The sequence below is a fragment of the Mesoplodon bidens genome (genome assembly GCF_964165515.1).
Source record: "Mesoplodon bidens genome assembly, chromosome: 18".
In the NCBI taxonomy this organism is placed as follows: Eukaryota; Metazoa; Chordata; class Mammalia; order Artiodactyla; family Ziphiidae; genus Mesoplodon; species Mesoplodon bidens.
The window spans coordinates 28,977,253-28,998,766 of NC_138175.1; the positions used below are offsets into that span (position 1 = coordinate 28,977,253).

General features: G+C 44.7%; 1 protein-coding gene across 2 annotated transcripts in view; it reads right to left on the bottom strand.

Moving 5' to 3' along the window:
* The window catches only part of NUP93 (nucleoporin 93), a 105,492-nt gene extending 86,352 nt beyond the window's left edge, over window positions 1-19,140 (bottom strand). For both annotated transcript variants that reach the window (XM_081215922.1, XM_081215921.1), the window contains exons 1-2: window positions 19,051-19,140; window positions 2,209-2,401 (exon numbers count right to left, since the gene is read on the bottom strand). In XM_081215922.1, coding sequence (XP_081072048.1) covers window positions 2,209-2,387 — 179 coding nt within the window. In that variant the 5' untranslated portion in view covers window positions 2,388-2,401; window positions 19,051-19,140. The remainder of the gene's footprint in view (window positions 1-2,208; window positions 2,402-19,050) is intronic.
* Between the last annotated feature and the right edge of the window lie 2,374 nt (window positions 19,141-21,514).

Sequence of the window (21,514 nt, forward strand, 5' to 3'; positions counted from 1 at the left end):
GTTGGATTTGGCTCCTGGGTCTTAGTCGGCCAACCCCTGATTTATACCTTTATATATGTTATGCATATTCTTCTTTATGTGTGAAGGTATTTTACAATTTAAGAATATCACACATGTAAAAAAGCCAGCAAATCTGTTCCCTAAAATGAAAAATCCAACGAAGTCTATTTAAACAAATGAATTTCAACACAGAACAATTCACTCTTAGGTCTACAAGCTAATCTTAACTAAAATCTTGAAGACAGAAATTTTTTTTCAAAATTTATTTCGTGTAAGAAAATTTTCCCTATTCACTTCTCTCCTCTGCCCTCATCCTGTACTGAAATACTCACATCACACTTTATGTCTCTGCCTATCAAGGAGATGGAAAAATACAGTCATCAGCCCTTTGGTTTCTTTTTGAGCACCTGCCCCACCCTATATCCATTCTTTCAATGTTCCAACTTCCTCCTCCCTAAAATGATGAATTTAAGGTAGAAAGAGATGAGGAAGAATGGAAATTTACAAGAAAGAGAGCATGACTGATAATTGTTCCCAATAAAACATTTTCCCTTTTTGCTCTTAATAGGCTGTAAAGCTAATGTAATTAAGTTATAACTATAGCAACTCAGCTGGCATCACAGTCCTTTCGCTCCAGCAGCATTCTTTCACACAAGCAAAAGCCTGCAGGCTAAAGACCCGGGGTAACTGCAGGCAACCAGCAGCAGCAGCAGCAGTAGGAGCCTGCAGGGAGGGAAAGTTAGCAGAAATGTCTAAAGGCTGGATGGGGTGCTGGACGAAAAGGGTAGTGGAGCAGTTGGCTGCATTTAGCTACAAGGCTGGATAGTGAAAAATCCCTGCCAGGGTTCCCCTGATTTGCCTTTACCAATACCAACAGAACAAAAACTAACTAGTATTTTAATAAATAAAATTCTGGGGAGGCCTACATAAGAATTTCTACAACATCCTTACTGACTCAGCAGAGCAGCCAAAACATTCAGCTCTCAAGATTAGTTGGGAAAAAAAAAATGTAGCCCTTATACTCACCCCCTGTGACATTTACTATGTATCCAAAACAATGTCCCCACGTTAACACCAGCACTTAGGTCTTATCAAGTTTAAGGAATGAAGACTGAGCAGATGACTGACGATTCCCCATACAGTATTTCCCACAGAGAATCTTAGCCACTTTCCAGACCCAGCAAGGTCACCAGTAACAGCACCTCTGCATCCTCCCATGACCCTTCCATCAGGGCTAAAGGAGCATACACTCTGGAGTCAACCTCACTGGGTTTGAATCCTGACTCACTATTCACCAGCTGTGTGATCTGAGAGAGTTACTTGTCCTTTCTGAGCCTTAGCTGCTCATCTGTAATACAGGGACCACATTCCTACTATTTGTTGTGAGGATTAAGCAAAATCTTACTGATGCATAGTAAGTAATCAGTAAATCACATTTCTTATGAAAGAGGCGAGATGTTTTCCTGCCTCACCAAATAATAAGCTTCTTGAGGGCAAGGACCATGTCTAATTCATGGTTGTAGTCCCAGAGACAGCCCAGGCCTGGCACAGTGGGGATCCCAAACACATGTCTGTGGAATCGACAACCCAAAGCACGTTGTGAGGCAGCAGCGGCCACTGGCCAGTCAACCTGCACTTTTCTCCCGCTGCCCTCCTCTTCTACAATCAACTGGCAGCCACTGCATTTCCAAGGCCTTTTAGAAGCAGCCTCTGGGGTCGCTGACAGTAAGCAGATAGGATCACTCCTCACTTGGATGGCTTCTCATCACTAACTGCTCATCAGTTTCTTCCAAGGACTCTTAAAAACTGTGCTCATCACTGGGCCCTCTCTGGCTTGGAGGGTAACACTTATCTGTGTGACCCACATTTACCAATGTACTACGTGAGCCATTTATGACCAACAGTCAGTGAACCCAAGCAGGAACGACTGGGACGGTTTCTCTATGACAAAGCTCTTCACCCTTTCTCACCCTGATCACCTCTGCCTGTGATAGGGGCTCACAGCTTGGTCAGGCAGACAGGCTGGAAAACCCAGGAGGCAGGGAGACAAAGCAAGGCTGCTGACCTGTTTATAAAACCTCTCTTGAATTCCTGAGACTCTGGCTTGTATCTGTCTTTTACAGACTACATCCAAATTCAAGGCAGGAAAGAAGCAGATCCTGCCCCCGAGCCACCAAGCACCAGTGCTGCCTCCCCACCAGTACTCACGCCTTGACATCTGCTGTCTCCTGGGATGTGCGTGTGAGGGTACGGGAACGCAGGCGCTCGCCCGCCTGCTGGATCTCCTGTAGGTTCCGTTCCACATGGGGAAGCTCCGAGATGCCCTCGGTCTCAGCGGCAAGCTGTTCAGCTTGCTGAAGGAGCTCACCAAACCCCTCAGTATCCATTGGAGATGCAGCTCCTAGGTGGGGGAGAAAAAGGAAGAGACCCAAATCAAGAGGAAAGATAGGCTTCAAACACTGCCTGAACCTGTCACAAGCTTAACGAAACACTAGGACTTTTTGTAAACAGACAAGGAGACAGCTCATCAACAAGCAGGATTTGTTCCTGAACATAGCCCAAGAACAACAGTCCTGACAGAGAAAATGAGTCAGACTGGGAAGAAATAGATCATTTTTGTCCATACTGACAGCCCCAAGATTGATTTCTGCCACCAGAACAAATGCAAAGATATTAAGGCACAGATCAGAATTCCTGCCTCACTTCAGGCTCAAAGCCGACAAGGCAACAGAAGCCATGGTGGCAACCCCTGGGAGACGTAAAGAACCCTCACTCAAACTTCCTCTCCCTCCACCTGTCTTAGACAGAAAAACACCTCCACCCGCAGACGGCTGGCAATTTATATGGCCATCTCATCTCATATGATTCCCAAACAACTCCATGAGGATCCTGAGAAGACAGAGAAGCAACTCCAGTCCACAGAGCTCAGTTCTGTGCCTAGAATACTCTCTGCTGCAATGAGGCTGAACTGAAAGCAGAAGAACACAGGTCTTCTGACTAATCCCATTAGTCTCCTTCGCTAACATAAAAGACAGTCTTTTAAAATTCATGTCCAAGTCTCCATTCAGTCATTCTTCAGCTTTATCTCTGAGAGCAGAGATCCATGTCTGCTTATTATATATGACATGCAGAATATGACTTGTTAATATACCTACTACTTTTAGAGATACTGTTGCAACTAATAATTATACTAATTTAAGTAGCAGCTGGCTTCTAGATCATGAATATTATTAGCAAGATCACCTGTTTCTCCAACAACTGAGAAAAGCTCTGTGAACAATGTTGATATTTAATGCATACTACACATTTATGAATCTTCTATATACTGTACCATCCTTGTATAAGGTTCATAACTAAGAGAAGGAATTTTTACCTCCTACCACTATTTAAGTCAACAGAAGATAAACAGTATCAACATCATTTTTAAAAATTACATTGCTAAAAGGTTAACAAAATTATTTATTAAAAAAAAGAACAATATTCTTTAAATAGCAGCTCTTGATTATACTTCTCCCCTTTGTTTTAAACCCATGGCTTCTATTGTACTTTAGAAATCCCTGTGGTCTAGAATTGTAGTTACAATGTTAATGTAATATATAATTATATCTCAGCTATGAAGCTCAGGTTAATGTTAAAAGGGCATGGTTTCCACCATAAACCCACAGCAGCAGAATAAGGACTTTTAAAAATGAACATTAAAGGACATTAACTTTAAAGGCAAGGGCACAAGGTTAAAACAAAAATAGCTCAGCTGGAGTAAACATGAAGACATTTTGGTATTCTTTATAAAGTGCCAAGCTGACTTTAATCTTTAGACAAAAAGCCATATACACTATAACTCTTTAGAAACTCTAAAGTTTCTAGATAATCATTGTCATTTTTTTATTTTACCTAATAGAATCAAGCTGTAACTGGCCACCTCCACCTGTGAGAAAATGTGGATCACAGAATGAGAAGGGTATTCTCAGGGACAAGAAGAAAGAAGCAGAGAGTATAATTAAACGACGGCTCCTGCTTGATGGAGAAATGTTTTTCCTCAGAAACCTATAGGGCCAATGATGTTCTATGAACTACCAGAAACATGGTCACTCACCAGAAAGAGGAAAAAAAAAGAAATATGCTGCCTCTTACCCCCATACTTTTTTTTACTCTAAGATAAAAATAATTTGCCTAACAGAGCCAAGGAGAAGGAAATACATTTTTTCCTTCATAAGGAAAATTCTGGAACTCCCTGAATAAAACAAAACTTTTTTATGTTCAAAAAAAGAAGAAAAATAAAGGAAAAAAATATATTTATCATTTCACGTAACATTTCCATGTCAGACAAATTCAGACAAAGGAAATGCTCAACTTCTCAAATGACTTGCCCATACAAAGATTTAAAGTGATGGATTTGAGGGTAAGTAATAAATGCAAAATAAAAGTCATGATTTACTTTAATATGGTCCAATAAACATGATTTTTAAAAGTTAACTAAATAGAATTATTTTGACCATAGTAAAATAAAGGCTGAATCTCTAAACAACATCCTAAACTTAATATGCCCCAAACTGAGCTTTAACCTTTCATCTACAAAATCTGCTCCTTGGCCTGCTCCAGTCAGTTGCTTGGGCCAAAATCCTTAAGGGCCTCCCTGACTCACATCCCACATTCAAATAGGCCAACAAAGCCTTTCAAATCTACCGTCAAAATGCACCCAGAATCTACCTCTTCCCACCACATTCCCCCATCCAAGTCACTCTCACTTCTTCCTGGCTTCCCGGCTTCAGCCCTTGTCTCCTACAGTGTCTTTTCAATCCAGTGAAAGTCTGATCACATCCATCCTGTTTAAACTTCTTGTACAGTGAAGCCCTACAGAAGCAAGCCATCTCTTCTTACCTACTAGACTCATCTCCAGTCCTGTCCCCCTTCCTTTCCTGGGCTCCAGCCACCCTGGGGCCTCCCTGCTGGTCCCCCAGAGGGTCAAGCACATTCCTGCCCTAGAGGCTTTCTTTGTACTCCTTATTTCCTCTACCTGGAACGCACCTCTCCCAGATATGATCATGGCTGATTCCCTATCCCTCTCAGCTAAACTGCCAGCTTGCCTCTGATGCCAACCTAGAGCAAAATATTTAAGAGTGCAACCTGCAACCAACCACCCTCAGCACTCCCCCCCACCCCCAGCTAGAATGTAAACTGCACAAGGATAGGGTTTTTTGCCTGTTTTGTTCACTGAGGTACCCCAGGTTCTTAGAACAGTGCCTGGCACATGGTAGGTTCTCATCTGTTGAATGAATGGGAGTTTTATTCTTCCGTTTGTGGAGACTGTTCTTCTTGAAGGCTTCCTACACACTCTTGCCAAATCAGCACCCACTGGCAAGCAGAGACCAAAGCAAAAACATTTCCTTCCGACTACCAACTGATACTTAACATTTCTGAGGCTGCACAGCATAAGGCAGAGACAGTATAAATGGCAGGAATTCAGATCACACTTGGTCCAGACTAGTGCTTTCCCTCTAAATACCCAGACAAAAACCCAGTGATATTTTAGAAGAAACAGCCCAGTTTTCAGGTGAACAAATTCCAAACTAAAAGAACAAATATACATACAGGAAGAACTGTGCTATATAAGTTTAGAGTAGAAAATAAGCTTGTTCCATGTCTGTCTGAGAGAAGAGAGAAATGTATATGATACCATATTTGGGAAAAACTGGATCTGTCCTGCATTATAACTCAACCAGTGGAAACTGATTTACAAAAAAGTTATTAAAGTTTCCAAATGTATACTTTGATGTAGTCATCATCTTATTAAAATTTTTAAACGTATGGTTAATTTTACAAATTTAAAGATGATTTTTAACCCTTCTGCAAAATAAATATCAATTTAGCCACAAAACATAGGGGTTAAACCAACCGAATATCAATTTTGACCCAAGATACTGAAAACTGATCATGAAAATAACCTCACTAGCTTTGTCCAATAGTGAGAACCAGAATGATTAGCGGGAGTGGAGGTGAGAGGGTGAAGTCCAAGCTCCGTGTTGGGAAAAAAATCTGGCCAAGACACACGCAGAGACTGGATGCCAGCTGCACCCCTGGGGAGCTATGGAGGAGCCAGGAAGAAGCCACATGGAGAACCCACAGAAGTGGGATGTGCAACAGTCAATGCAGCAAAACTGGGGCTGGACAGGAAATGGCCAGCAAGGACAGACGGCATTAAGGTTCCTCTCTGTCAGCATGACTCTGAGCCTGATTGTTGAGAGGCCTCTGGAAACACCGAAAGGTGCTTCAGAGAGCATGGCAGGGTACCAGGGCCCTGAGCAACAAACTGCTCTCCGTGCCTCTTGGCAGAAGTCCTACTAAGCCTCCAGAGACCTCCTCAAACACCCGGGTAAGCCTTAAAATGAAGGGCAAACTTATCACTGCTGTTAGAAGGAAAGACTGGTTATCCTTTGGTGGCGGGGGGGTGGGGGTGGGGGACAGGAGGAGGCAGAAAGGAGGCTTCTGGGGGGCTGGTAACTTTGTTTTTTTATTCTGGGTGCTGCTTAATAGTGTGTTCATTTTGAGAACATTCATTGAGCTAGACTCATGATTTATGTACTTTTCTGATTGTGTATTGCACTTCAATAAAAAGTTCCCCATCAGGGGCTTCCCTGGTGGCGCAGTGGTTGAGAGTCCGCCTGCCGATGCAGGGGACGCGGGTTCGTGCCCTGGTCCGGGAGGATCCCACATGCCGCGGAGCGGCTGGGCCTGTGAGCCATGGCCGCTGAGCCTGTGCGTCCGGAGCCTGTGTGTCCGGAGCCTGTGCTCCGCAACGGGAGAGGCCACAACAGTGAGAGGCCCGCGTACCATTAAAAAAAAAAAAAAAAAAAAAGTTCCCCATCAAAATGAAGGACAACGACCCACTGTTTTTCAGAGGTTGCAAACACCCTGCTATATTAGAAATGGTGGGACTTCCCTGACGGTCCAGTGGTTAAGACTCTGTGCTTCCAATGCAGGGGGTGTGGGTTCAATCCCTGGTCTGGGAACTAAGATCCCACATGCTCCGCGGTACAGCCAAAAAATTTTTTTTAATTAAAAATAAATAATAGGGCTTCCCTGGTGGCGCAGTGGTTGAGAGTCTGCCTGCCGATGCAGGGGACACGGGTTCGAGCCCTGGTCTGGAAGGATCCCACATACCACAGAGCAACTGGGCCCGTGAGCCACAACTACTGAGCCTGCGCGTCTGGAGCCTGTGCTCCGCAACTAGAGGCTGCGATAGTGAGAGGCCCGCGCACCGCGATGAAGAGTGGCCCCTGCTCGCCACAACTGGAGAAAGCCCTCGCACAGAAACGAAGACCTAACAGCGAAAAATAAATAAATTTTAAATATATATATATATTAAAAATAATAATAATAATAATAATAATAAATAAATAGAAATGGTGAATGCTCTTAGTGGGAAGTTCCCAAGATCCAGACCTCTTCACCACACCTAGAGGATGCTGAGAAATTAACTAGGGGAAAAAAATTAAGGCCCACGGCTTTAGAGAGACAGCTCTCACCTAGAGCTAAAACCAAGGACTGGGCAGACTTCCATTTCCTCAAATTAGTCAGCATTCACCTGTCATTCAGTGTCCAAAAAAATGTCCCTTCCAGGCACATAAACATTCTTAACAAAGAGAAAAAAAAAATCTCCAAATGGCATATAGGATGAAATGAACTTAAAAAAAGGGCAGAGCAAAAATGCATCAAATAATTTTGGTTCACTTGCTATTAACATGTGTCTTAATTATGAAAAATATGACCATTTCCACATTCCCAATATAACCATGTTAAATATTTAATCAAGCCAAAAAAGAGTAGTATATTATAATAAGAAATATATTTGGTCTTTGTCCCTAAGTTCCTGGCACACAGCTTCTAAAACCCTTGGAATGTCCTCAAGTTCTGAGTCTTTTGTAATTCACAAGGAACCCCTTTTAAGCACACCTGAATTTATGCAAATGAGGTAACCTGGAAAGGCTAAACTAGGTGGCCTCAGGATGGGGCTGGTCACCAGAAAGACCAAGTGATTAGAGAGTTGGAACTTTCAGCCTCACCCACCAATCTCTGGGAAGGGGAAGCAAGGGCTGCAGATTAAGCTCTATAAAAACTCTTGAATGAGATTTGTTGAGTTTCTCAGTTGGTGAATGCATCCACACACTGGGAGAATGGTGCACCCCGGTTCCACAAAGATAGAAGCTCCTGAGCTAAGGGCTCTTCTGGACCCCGCCCTATGTACCTCTTTACCTGGCCATTCATCCTTCATAATAAATCAGTTGATTTACCCCTGGGATAAAACCCAAATCTCCCCTCATAATTTCCTCATCTCTAAAGAGGAGATGATAATGCTTACCTCCTTCAAGGGGTTGATGATACACAGAAAGTATTTTATTAACTCTCCTGATTTATGTCACTGTAAAATGCTATTTTAGCTTTTTCCCAAAGTTGCCAATTTGGCAACATTTTGTCAATTATAAAAGTCTCTGCTTCAAAAAAATCTTCTAGCCAATATATGATACTAAATTATGACTTATTTAATCACAGCTTCATATCATTCAGTAAGAACTTCTGGGAGACAGCTGCAATTTTTAAATGTACAATTTTTACATTCCCCACTATCAAATATGGTTTTAATTATAAATCCAAATTTCCACAATGAAGGTGTGATTCCAAAGAAATTTAGCATTGAATTTCAAGTGGAAATCTTGCCCTCAAACTTATTATTAATTAGACTGTAACAGGATTAAAACACAAGAACAGTGTTCAATGTCCAACACCAAGATTAATGAGGAAAGCCTCACAGGAGGTGTCAAAAGCTGAAGACTGGTCCTGCCCTGCTCTCTTCTTCTGAATACATAGGCTATGGTGAAATGACAGCATCGCTCCACTTTGTACTGTACCTGTCAGCTGTCAATTACAACACACATCCTAACAGACACTATTGTTTCAGATGCCTCTAGAAGAGGAAAACGATGAGTAACAACAACAAAAAAAAGTGCTGTTGGATAACTCTTCATAGTCCTGTGAAACTAAGTAAAAGAGTTAGACCTAATCATTATTCAGAAGGTAGACTTCTGGAGAAAACAAAGAACGACTTTTGCAAATATGTTCCTATAAAAGGGTTTCATCTTCAAGGAATTCATGGAAAAGACTCTGACAAGTACAGGTTTCTCGTAACTGACTATACTGCTGAACTGAATGAATAAGCATTTTCAGAACTCTAATGGAAAACTGATGAATTCATAAAAGTGCTAACAAAAGATCAAGATGAAAAAAATTAATTACATGGGACTGAGTGAACGGATGAGGATGATTATAATTTTTGTGACTTTCTGTTTGAATAAAAAAAAAATCCCACAAGGACTCAGAGGCAAAAAATATACAAATCAATTTTCACTGCAAAGTAAAGGAGCTGTTATAGTGGAGGATTACTGGACTGACCGTCAATATTATGACATAGTATGAGTGTGTTTCGTGTTTGGTAAATGCAATCATTGTTGCTTTTGTTGTGGTCATCTATTTACAATGCTTGGTGTCAGTTTATTTATCTCTTGTAAAAATAAAATACAGTGTGTGTGTGTGTGTGTGTGTGTGTGTGTGAAAAAAATTTTCTTAATAGCTGTTCTCTATTTTAAGTAATACAGATTTGTAAACATGTTGTAAATAAATGCCATTGGTTGAAAAAAATAAATTAAATAAATCTTAAAAAACACATAAAAAAACAAAGAACTAAAATAAATTACCCTAGACAGAAGAGAAGTTAAAGACCTGGGTGATTCAGTACAAGTATGGGCCTGGATGACTCAGTGTTTGCAGTAAGGAGTGTTTAGTATCAGCTTTCTTGATACATAAAATAACACTTGTATTATTTCACCTTCAATGAGCAAAGAGAAGCAATCTGGCATCACACAGAAACATAAAGTAACCACACAGCCTACCTTCTGACAAATTCTTGGAGTAGAACTGTGCACCCCATCCTGGCTTTGCCCCGCATCATCTCTCTGACCCTGGGACCGGCCCTTCCTCATCTCTGGATCCCAGTTTCACCACCGGTGAGAGGAAGGGGTTGGCTCAGGTGATTTCTAAGGTCCTGCCCGCCGTGAAGAATCTACAGACGTGGGATATTTTAATTCAGTCTTTAAACTCACTTAATGAATGTGTCCTTGGAAGGAGCAGCCCCATTTTAGCGGTGATGAAAAGTATCTGTATAAAGAACCTGAGGAATGATACAGGCCCCATATTACAGCTGCATAAACAGGGGCAGATCACCAAGTCTACCTCCAAAAGGCTTTGGCTCTGGTTCGTCTCTCGAAACCAACGGTTCTCAGTTGGGGGCAGCTTTGCTCCCCAGGGAGCACTGGCACTATATAGAGGCATTTTTGGTTGTCACAACTGAGAGAGAGAGGTGACGTGCTACTGACATCTAGATGGCAGAGGCCAGGGATGCTGCTAAACATCCTATGATGCACAGCACAACCTCCACAACAAAGAATTATTCAGCCTAAAACATCAATTGTGTCAAGGTTGAGAAACCCTGCTGTAAACTAAGGAAGGCTTCTTGTCCTGAGAGACATGACACCAGCATCACAGGCACCAGGAACCCCGGGAAATATATGCATACATTTTTTTAAAAATATAAGAGAAGCCCTACAGTTGTTATCAGATTCTAAAGTCTGAGTCCCCTGCCCCCGCCCACCGATCCCAAATAATCTTAAAACACTGTATATACAGAATTATACCATTTGAGTTTTTAATGGTGGTAGTCATTCCCGGGTATACCACACAGCAATGGAAAAGATCAAACTAAAGCTACATGGAACAATAGGGATAAATTTCACAGACATAAAAATGAACTAAAGCAGCCAGACACCAAAAAAAGACACTGCATGATTCCATTTATATGGATTTTAAGAAGAGAAAAAACTAATCTGTGGTGCTAGAAATCAGAACACTGGTTATCCAGGGGGTTGGTGGGGATGGGGAATGACTGGGAGGAAGCACAACAGAACTTTCTGGTACTACAGACTGAAATGTGTTCCTCTAAAATTCGTATGTTGAAGTCCTAACCCCCAATGTGAAGGCATTTGGAGAAGGGACCTTTGGGAGGTAATTAGGTTTAGATGAGGTCATGAAGAGGGGGCCCTCATGATGGGATCAGTACCCCCCTAAGAAGAGACACCAGAAAACTGCTTCCTCTATCTCCCACCCCTACTCCACACACACATTCACCCAGGAAAGTACATGTGAGCACACTTGAGATGATGGCCACCTACGAGCCAAAAAGAGAGAGGGTCTTCACCAGAACCCAACCATGTGGCACCCTGGTCTCGGACTTCCTCCAGAACTGTGGAAAAATAAACTTCTGTTGTTTAAGCCACTCAGGCCATGGTGGTTTAATATGGCAGCCGAAGGTAAGACACCAGGGTATTGGAAATATTCTATATCTCAATATGGGTCATGGTCACATGATTGAATAAATATATAAAAATTCATCAAGCTATACACTCAACATATATTAAGTGTATATGTTAATATATATAATACATATATTAAGGTTTGTTCACAGAGAGAATTTAGAAGAAATAGCAAGAAACATAACATTAGCATAGCAAGAAACTTAGCATTATCTCCAGAGAGAGAGCAAAGCTAAGATTTGGGAGATTTCTACTTTTCGTTGTATAACCCTCTGTCAATCTGAATCCTTTCCGTAAATGTATGTGACCTTTTCTGATTTTTAATAACTTGTTCATTTTAAAACTGCTCTAAACTCCCTGCCTCAGCATGTTTGTCTCACCACTGCCCCTGACTCCTTGATGGCAATGAATGTCAAATCCACACTCCCATCCTGCTTCTTGAACTCACGCTCCAAACCAGGAGCTTCCAGGCACTGCCTGTGCATTTCCACTCAAACCCACAAATGCCACACCCAGTGCACCTCAAAATGCAGTTATCCACCCATCACCACCGCCGCCACCAGACGTCCTCCCAAACCCCTTCACCTGTACCTGGGCTGCACTCTCTCAGGTTCTAACTCAACCTTCTCCTTGCATCTGTGCATGACCTCGGACTGTTTATTTATAGCTATTCTCCACTCTCCAGACTCAGAAACCAAAACAGATGCAGACACATTTTTGAGAGAAAGCACGCAGGTATTCCTCATTATCCACACTATTGCTCTCCCTGACAAAATCTCAGGAAACAAATACTACAGACTCAGATAACATGACATCCCTCACTCTCCACATCTCTCATTACCTAAACAGATTTAGAGAGCAAGAGATACTTTATTTTTGCAGCATCTTCAGTTGCTTTTTTTCCTTTTCCAGCTTTATTGAGATATAACTGACACACAATATTGTGTAATTTTAAGGCACACAATGTGGTTTGATAGACATAAATACTGTGAAATGATTGCCACAATAAGGTTAGTCTAACTGTTGCTTCCATCTTCATCACCATCACTTAAGGCCAGACTTCCCTCCCTTTAAGCCCAAGTTCTTGCTAGATGCAAGTTCCAGCCCCTCCCACTGCACATCACTCTGCTCACTGCGACCACGTTCCTCTTTCCACCATCACTTTCCTTATGTTGCTCCTGAACAAAAGCCCTCAATACCTTCCACTCACGGGATCCAGAGGAGGCACTGTTTTTGGAGAAACCCTGTGTACCAGTAATGTGATTCACTCTGTCCCTGACCGTCCTCATGCATACCCTGCTCTGTGCTCATGCCATTTTTCACAACCAGGAACATCTACTCACCTTCTACCACACTCCTGAGATCCAGCCAGGAACTGTACCCTCTAGCTGGGTGACCTTGGGCAAGTTAATTACTCCCTCTGGGCCTCACCTGTGAAGTGCAAAAATAGACGTACCTTCCTCGACTGCCACACAGTAACCACTCAAACATCAGCTATCGTTTTACCACGAATTCAAGTCCTACTTACCAAAATGCTTTTCCTCAATACCCATCTCACAGGACTCTCCCCTCATCTAGATTCCTCTCTACTCCATTTATTTATTTGCCTTACACGTTTCTATGTGGCCAGCCATCTGTTTTTGTGCTCCACAGGGTTTCTTTTTTCTTTTTAAAATTTTTATTTATTTATTTATTTATGGCTGTGTTGGCTCTCCGTTGCTGCGCGTGGGCTTTCTCTAGTTGTGGCGAGCGGGGGCTACTCTTCGTTGCGGTGCGCGGGCTTCTCATTGCAGTGGCTTCTCTTGCTGAGGAGCATGGGATCTAGGTGCACGGGCTACAGTAGTTGTGGCTCGTGGGCTCTAGAGCGCAGGCTCAGTAGTTGTGGTGCATGGGTTTAGTCGCTTTGCAGCATGTGGGATCTTCCCGGACCAGGGCTCGAACCCGTGTCCCCTAGCATTGGCTGGCGGATTCTTAACCACTGCGCCACCGGGGAAGTCCCTCCACAGGGTTTCTGCAGCCTCCTTACTTCACTCTGGAGCTCTCACAGAGCTATTTTCGTCAATATATAGTTGTTTATTTGCTGTTTTTGTTGTTTTTATGGGGGGACAAAGTGTTAGGACCTGTTAGTCCACCACCCTGCTGACATTCTCATTTACCTTATGTTATCATCTATTAATACCTAGTTTTCTTCTCCCCCAAACAGCTTAAAATTTAAAGTATTTTGTAGCTTTACCTTTTTTTAAAAAAATATATAACTCTGGGCTTCCCTGGTGGCGCAGTGGTTGGGAGTCCGCCTGCCGATGCAGGGGACGGGGGTTCGTGCCCCGGTCTGGGAGGATCCCGCATGCCGCGGAGCGGCTGGGCCCGTGAGCCATGGCGCTGGGCCTGCGCGTCCGGAGCCTGTGCTCCGCGGGGGGAGAGGCCACAACAGTGAGAGGCCCGCCTACCACAAAAAAAAAAAAAAAATATATATATATATATATATATATAACTCCAACAGTGCCCTTAAACAGTAGCTAGATCCACAATACAGTCACTAACTGCCAGAATAACCTTCAGCAAACCTTTCCCAAAATGCCTAATGACTCATTTTCTAAATTCCTGTGTTTGCCTTGTAAAGTTCACCAAAGTTAGAGCCCCATGTACGTGTGAGCACACTCGAGACGGTGGCTACCAACAAGCCAGAAAGAGAGAGGGTCCTCACCAGAACCCAACCATGTGGCACACCGGTCTTGGACTTCCAGCCTCCAGAACTGTAGAAAAACAAACTTCTGTTGTTTAAGCCACTCAGGCCATGGTGATTTATATGGCAGCTTTCCTTCATTCATTTAACAAATACTTATTGAGCATCTACCACATGCTAAGTACTGTTTGTTCAAAGCAATGGGGATGGAGCTATGGGAAAACCAGACAAATTTCCCCAGCCTCAGGGAGCTTATGTCTATTAGGAGACAGACAATAAAAAAGCATAAACATATAGACACATGATGCCAAGTATTGATAAGTGCTATGAGGGAGGTAAAACAGGGAAATGCGGCACAGTGGATGGTGGGACTGCTTTAGCTGGGGTGTTCTGAGAAGCTTCTTTTAAAAGGAAACCTTTGAGCAGAGACCTGATTGAAGTAAGGGGGTGAGCTATGTAGAGATTTGGGGGATGAATGTTCTTGCCAAGCAAGAAAACAAGGCAGAAGTGTAGTTTGCATAGTTGAAGAGCAGGAGGCCACGTGGCTGAAGCACATAATCATGGGGAAGGGTGGTGGGAGAAGGGGTTGGGACAGGGTCAGATCATGTTGGCTTCCCAGCACCAATGACTTTGGATTTCAGCCTACTTATGATGGGAGCCAGTGAAGGGCTGAGCCTTCTCTAAGGCTCATTCCCACTGCTGTGTGGAGAACAGACAGGGGGTGTGAGGGGACAAAGTAAGAACAGGGAGACCAGTCAGGAGGCTACTCTATCACTCAGATGTGATACCTGAGACCCGCGTGGACCAGGGTGATAGTGGCGGAAGAGACAAAAAGTGGGTCTGATTCATGGATACTATATTTTAAGAGTAGATTTAGTGTAGACATGAATTGCTGATGTAGAGTGTGAGAGGAGAAAAGAAGTCAAGGACAATGCCAAGGCTTTAAGCCTGAGTAACTAAGACCATGAAGGTGCCATTTACTGAAACAAGGGAGACAGGGAAGGCAGTAAGCCTGACATCACAGGGCTGACGTGAGGATGGCATTAGATTATAGAAGTAAAGCCCATGGCAGAGACCTGCGCACAGCCAGAGCTCAGGAAGTGATGGTTGTCCTTTTATTCCACTGTCATTGGTTCCTTCTCCTAGGATTTAGGTCTCTCCTTCCCTAAAATAATTCCTCATCAGTAGGGGAAACTGGGTGAGGGGCACAGAGAACTCCGTACTATCCTGCATGTGTTCTATAAATCTAAAACAAATCTAAAATAAGAAGTTTATTTAAAAAAAATTCCTCAACCCCATGTCCTCCTCTGGCTCCTACTCCCTTCATAAAGAGACGGCCATCCCCTGTCCCGCGTCATTCATTCATCACCACTGCCATCTAACTTTTGCTTGCCTGCCTCCCATTTCCTGAACTCCCTGGCAGTCACCACTGACCCAACTGCCAAATTCAATGGACTCTTCAATCCTTCCTTTCTCGCAGCCTTTGACACCCTGACCACTCCTTCCTTCCTGAAACTCTCTCTTCCCAAGACGTGGAGACTCCACCTTCTCCTGGTTCTCCTCCTCCTCCTCCCTCTCTCAGCCTCCTCTGCTGTGCTTCCTTCACCTACCGACCCCTCAAATGCCGAGCTTCTATCCTTGGACCTCCTCTTCTCACACTATATATTTCTCTGGATAACATCCACTTGAACTTCAACTACAATTCCTACCATGCCATTCATCTCCCAGATGGCTACAGACCTCTCTGAATCCGTTCACATACACATGTGCATCCAAGAGAACCACACACACACTCTTGAGCAGGCAGTGCCAGGAGGCTCAATGCTGCCCTTCCATGGACCTCGGAGGTCTATCTGGGCCCAGGCAAGGACACTGACCTATCAAAACAAAGGTGACTTCCGTATCTCTATGTCCAGCCCAGCTCTCCCCCAGGGCCAATATTTCCAACTGTTCACCTGACATCTACAGCTGGCTGACCAGTGGATGCCTCAAACTATACATTATCCCAAATGCTTCACTTCTCTCCCCTCTTAGCTGCCACCGCCACCACCACCAGCACCACTTCCTCCTCCTGCATTTCCAGTCTCTCTTGATAAAACGATTAGCACCAGTCAATTCAGCCAGAAACCACCTCAGGCTCCCTTTCCTCTCCAAACATCCAATCTCCAGGTCTATCTCCCAAACCTTTCGGAAAGTCGAACCCTCATCTCTTTTGCCCCCACTCTAACCTCACGCTTTTCTCCTGATTACCTCAACAGTCTAAGCCTTCTTGTCCCTCTAACCTACATTCCCCTTGGCTAGAGAGGTCTTTCTGAAACGTTCCCCTGGCTTTATGCCCTCAGCAACACCTTCCATCTCCTACAGAAGGAAGTGCTCGTGCGTTGACACGGCCAATAGGGGCAGCCTCCAAAGAATGGGCACTGCCACCCTTACCATCCTCATCTCTTACTGCCTCCCCACAAAGATACCCCAGCAATTCTCTACTCCTTGGGATGCCTCATGCTGTTTCCTCCCTTCACACAGTGGCACATACAGGTGTACACTCTGCTAGAACACAAACATACCCTGGCACATGGGAACTCCTGTGTACCTTGCAAAGTCAGCTGGGACAGTCCTACCTACCTCAAACCCCTCCCACACTATTCTCAACCATCTATTACTGTTCTTCCCCGGCCAGGTGAAGAGTTGTGATGATTTTATTCCCAAGTCTGTTTCTCTCTCTACATGGAGAATTCCTGTAGGGTGAGGTCCACCGACTGCTCAGCTTTGAATCCTCAGCTGCTAAGTTTGGTACAAACTTAAAAAAGTTACCGAATAAAATGTCTGCTGAATTAAAGTGACCTGTTCCCTGAACATACCTCAGATCCTCACCTCCAGGTCTTTGCTCTGACCCCTCCCTCTCGCTGGCACATCTATCTTTCTCTCTACCTTATTTTCTACTTCAGCCCATCAGGAAACAGGTTTAGACACTCAAGTTCACCACATCTCCAATGTTCCCACCTCAGGGTATTTGCACTTGCTGTTCCCCTTCCAGGAATGCTCTTGCCAGAGATACTCCCCTCTCTGATTTCAAACAGGTCTCTGTTCAGACATCCTTGTCCTCTTTTTAAAAAGGCCCTGCCACTACATGCTACCCCTGCAGGCTTACTGCTGGTGATGTGCTCCACAGAAACAGCAGCTCAGTGAGCACAGGTCTATCTCAGTCACCACTGGATCCCTAAGCCTCTAACAGTGTCAGGAACATGGATTTATTTTCTATTTGTTGAGCACCTACTGTGTGCCAGGTCTAGGTGCTGGGGATACATCAGGGAACAAAACAGATAATGTTCTAGAGGGGGAAAACAAACAATACACAGATAAATGAGTAAACTATAAGAACAACTAAAGCAATAAAGGAAGGTAGGAAGTGGGGAATGTCTCACTAGATGACCCTTGAATAAAAACCTGAAAGAAGTGAGGGAGCGAACCATATGAATATTGAATCGCAAGCACAAAGGTCCTGAGGTCGAAGCATGTCTGCCATGTGGAAGGAGAGGGTAGCAGAAAATGAAAGTGGGAAAGTAACAGTGGGTCAGATTATGTAAAGCCATATAACTCACTGTAAGGAGTTCATCTTTAAATGAGATGGGGACCCACTGGAGGGTCCTTCTATCTGCTGTGCTGAAAACAGGGGCCAGGGCAGAAGCCAGGAGACCAGATGGGAGACTATTTCAATAATCCAGGAGAGAGGTGATGGTGACCTGGCCCAGGATGCCAAGCATTGGACGTGAAGTAAGAAAGAAAGAGAGCAGTTAAGGATGACTCAAAGGTTATTGGTCAGAGCCTTTTACGTTACTGAGAAAAAAAAAAACAGCAAGAAAAGCAGTCTGGGAAGAGAGGTGGAGGGAACCTTGCTAGCCCTATCTTGAAATGTTCAGGTTGAGTTCCCTACAAATCATCACAGTGGAGATATTAAAGTAGGCAGTTGGATATAGGTCAAGGGAGAGGTCCAGGCTGGAGATATTCATGTGGGATCTGTTAGCCTAATAAACAGGTATTAAGAACGATGAGCCTCGAGTGAGATCACCACGAATAAAAAATGAAAATGTCCCAAACACAAATGCACAAAGAATAACTGAAAGAAAGAAGAAAAGATACGATGCCCAAGGGCACACTCTCACAGCCCCCAAACAGAACAGAAAGGTGACCCTTGCTGAAAGACATTTTGGTCTAAACAAATCATAACCTCTTCTCACACCCGACAGAGGGGCAAACCTGGACCAGCAGCTCTGTCAATGAGTCGTCCAAACTTGGAACAAAGACCCCTGCGGTCGGCTCCGTAATTTTTAAAAAAGAGACCCAGTAAATAAATGCAGGCATTGCCTTTGCAGAGGATGGGGTGCTGTGGGCCCAGAGAAAGTGCGGGCCACCTCCAGGTTCTAATCACTAGCATCTCCCTGCACGGGAAGGAGCATTCCGCTGGATGCAGACAGAGGAGATAGGCCAAGGCTCACAGGGTAGCCCCCCTCCCGCGAGGGAAACGCCTCCCGATAGAGTATCCCCGAGGAGCGAGCGAGGGAGCTGACAGGGCGCGGTCAGGAAGATATCAGGCGAAGTGGTGGCGGGGAGGGGTACCGATACAGCCACGGGTGGGCTCGCAGGGCAGGGGTGGGCGTGGGGGCGTGGCGCGCCGGCAGAGCGCTGTAGTGGGGCAGGAGGGTCGCCAGGGGGCCGAAGCTCCGCATTCAGAAAGAGGGCAGACAGAAAGCACTCCCGGAGCCCTACGCTACAATGGGGGGCGGTTCGACAGGGCGCTGTGTCGCTGGCGTCAGGCGTGCCGGCTGCCATGAGGCGAACGGGAAGTGTGAGCAGCACGGCTCCGAGCACGTGGACCGGGCTCCGCCCAGCCTCTGGGCCTTAGGTTCAAGGACCTGCCCCGTGTCGGAAGGACAGGGCCACAAACACCCTTACCTGGCGTTGCAGCCGCGTCAGCCGCTCAGGTCCGGGTGAGAGAACGCGGCGGCCGCGTCTCGCGCCGCTCGCCCGCCTTCCTGATTGGCCGAAACCGGCCTTCCCAGAAGCCCCCGCGCGGCGCGCCGCCAAATGAACTTTATGGAGACCCGAGGAGGAGGACACGGACATGGGCGGGGTTTGGGCGGGGCCTTCGACTGAGCTGTCGCTCCCCACACGCACCCAGCCACCGCCCTCACCCCTCCCACGCGGCTAGAGTCGGCTCCTGCCGGAGGAGATCCGACAATTGCCTGCGCGGATTTCTTACCCTTCATTGAACACCATTCGAGTGCCAGGCACTATTCTAGGTACTGGGGGCACAGTGGCAGGCACGGCAGCAAGATCCCTGCCCTAATGGAGTTCTCAAGCTGGTGGGGTAAACAAAATATAATAAATCACCTCCAGTTTGTAAGGAGGGCAATGACGAAAAAAGCAGTGTGATGGGAGAGAGAATGTGGTCAGGGAGGGCCTCTCTGAGGAGGTGCTGGCTGAGCTGAAACATGAATGATGAGAAAGGGTCAGCCTTGCAGAGTCTTGGCTGCAGAACATTCTAAGTAGAGGGAACAAATCTGAAGGCTCCACCGGGAAACAAGCCTGGTGTTTGAAGAATAGAAAGAAGGGGAGTATGACTGCTAGAGGATGATCCAGCTCAGGTGGGATAAGACTCACAGTTGGCTGGGGCCAGACTTTGCAGGTCCTTCAGGCCACAGCAAGAAAGTTGAAGTTATTCCTCATGCAAATGGAAGCCACCGGAGGATCTGAAGCCGAACTGTGACATGAGCTGACTTACCTTTATAGACGATCTCTCTAGCCCTCTGGGTAGAGAAGAGGGAAGCAGAGAGGAGCTGGGAGGCTATTTCTGTGTCCAAGACATAAGGAGAGTGGACCTTGGATTGTCACAGTGCCCACTCATGCAACATACATTAGTGCTCACAATATGCCCAAAATGAATGAGACCCAATCCTTACGATCTGGTGAGGAAGCAGAGTGTATTTCAATGTAATGTGCTAAGTGCATGACAGAGCTATATAAGGATGCTAAGGGTGTTTAACCCGGTCTGGTGGGTTGAAAGTCAAGGAGGCCTTCCCAGGGGAAGTGACACCTTAACTGAGCCATAAGGATGAATAGGGCTTAGAATGGCAGAGAGAGAGGAGGTTTTTCCTGGCCTAGGGAATGGTGTAAGCAAAGGTAGAGAGGAGAGAAATAGTGCTATTTCCACCCTCACCACACCTTTCCTCGCACTTCTGACAGATTCTCTCCTTGACAGAACTCTAGCCAGGCTCCTCTGAGCCCTGTTCTCTTCTAGGGCCTCAACCTCAGCCTGTAACAACTTGAGCAAAACAACCAACATAGTTTCTAACAGCTCAGGGCCACATCCTTAGGGGACCCTAGCCCACCAGAGAAAACTTAAGGCTGCCAAAAGAATTTAACATTTTTTCTTGCCAACACCTGAAGATAGGGTCCCTGTCTCCCAGCATCTGTGGGAGGTCAGGAGCCTAACCTCAGTGAGCACCAGTTAGCAAATCCAGATGAGTTTCACATGGACTGACACCTCCTTCCCACTTTTGGTAATTTTCCCCTAACTCAGCAGACCTCAACCCCCTCCCTATTCTCTGATTCTCCCTTTGAAATGCCCAGTCACCTCTGTACAAATCAAAGTTGAGTTCCATTTATGCTGGACTCTGTTCCTTACTGCAATAGTATATTGCTGATTAAAATATGTCCTTACCACTTTAACTAGTGTCCAGCTTTGTTTGTCTTTAACAGTTCACACCAGCATATTGTGGGTTCTGTATAAATGACTGATGCTGATTGACAATATACATGGGTGTGGCCTTTGTCTTAAAGCTATTAAATATAACCAGATCCTGCTGTGGTCAGACAATATCCACAAATATAACAGCATCTTGCACCTTAATAATGTTTTATCCTTTTACCTTGCTTTTTTCTATTATGTAAAGAAGAATTTTTAATACCATAGACAAATACTCATGAAACATTGCCAAACGGAAAATCAGAACATTTACCTTTTGGAGCTGAATACTTCCATATTGTAAAACCCAGCAATTCCACTCCTCGATACATGCCCAAGAAAAACTCTTACACATGTGCACCATGAGATATTTGCAAGAATCTTCACAGCAGCACAGTTCATAACAGGAAAAAAAAAAGACAAATGTCCATTAACTAACTAAATAAATAAATAAATTGTGGGTGTTATAACAATGGAATATTATTCAGCAGTGAAAATGAGTGTGCTATAGCTACAAACACAACATGGGTGGATCTTGGAAACATAATGTTAAGTGTGAAAAACAAGTAGCAGAAGACTATTAGTATAGTATGAGCTCTACCCTGGCTAGAGTGGCTGGTTCAGGGATGGGCTTATGACTCAACAGAGTCAAGAAAATTCATTCTCAAGATG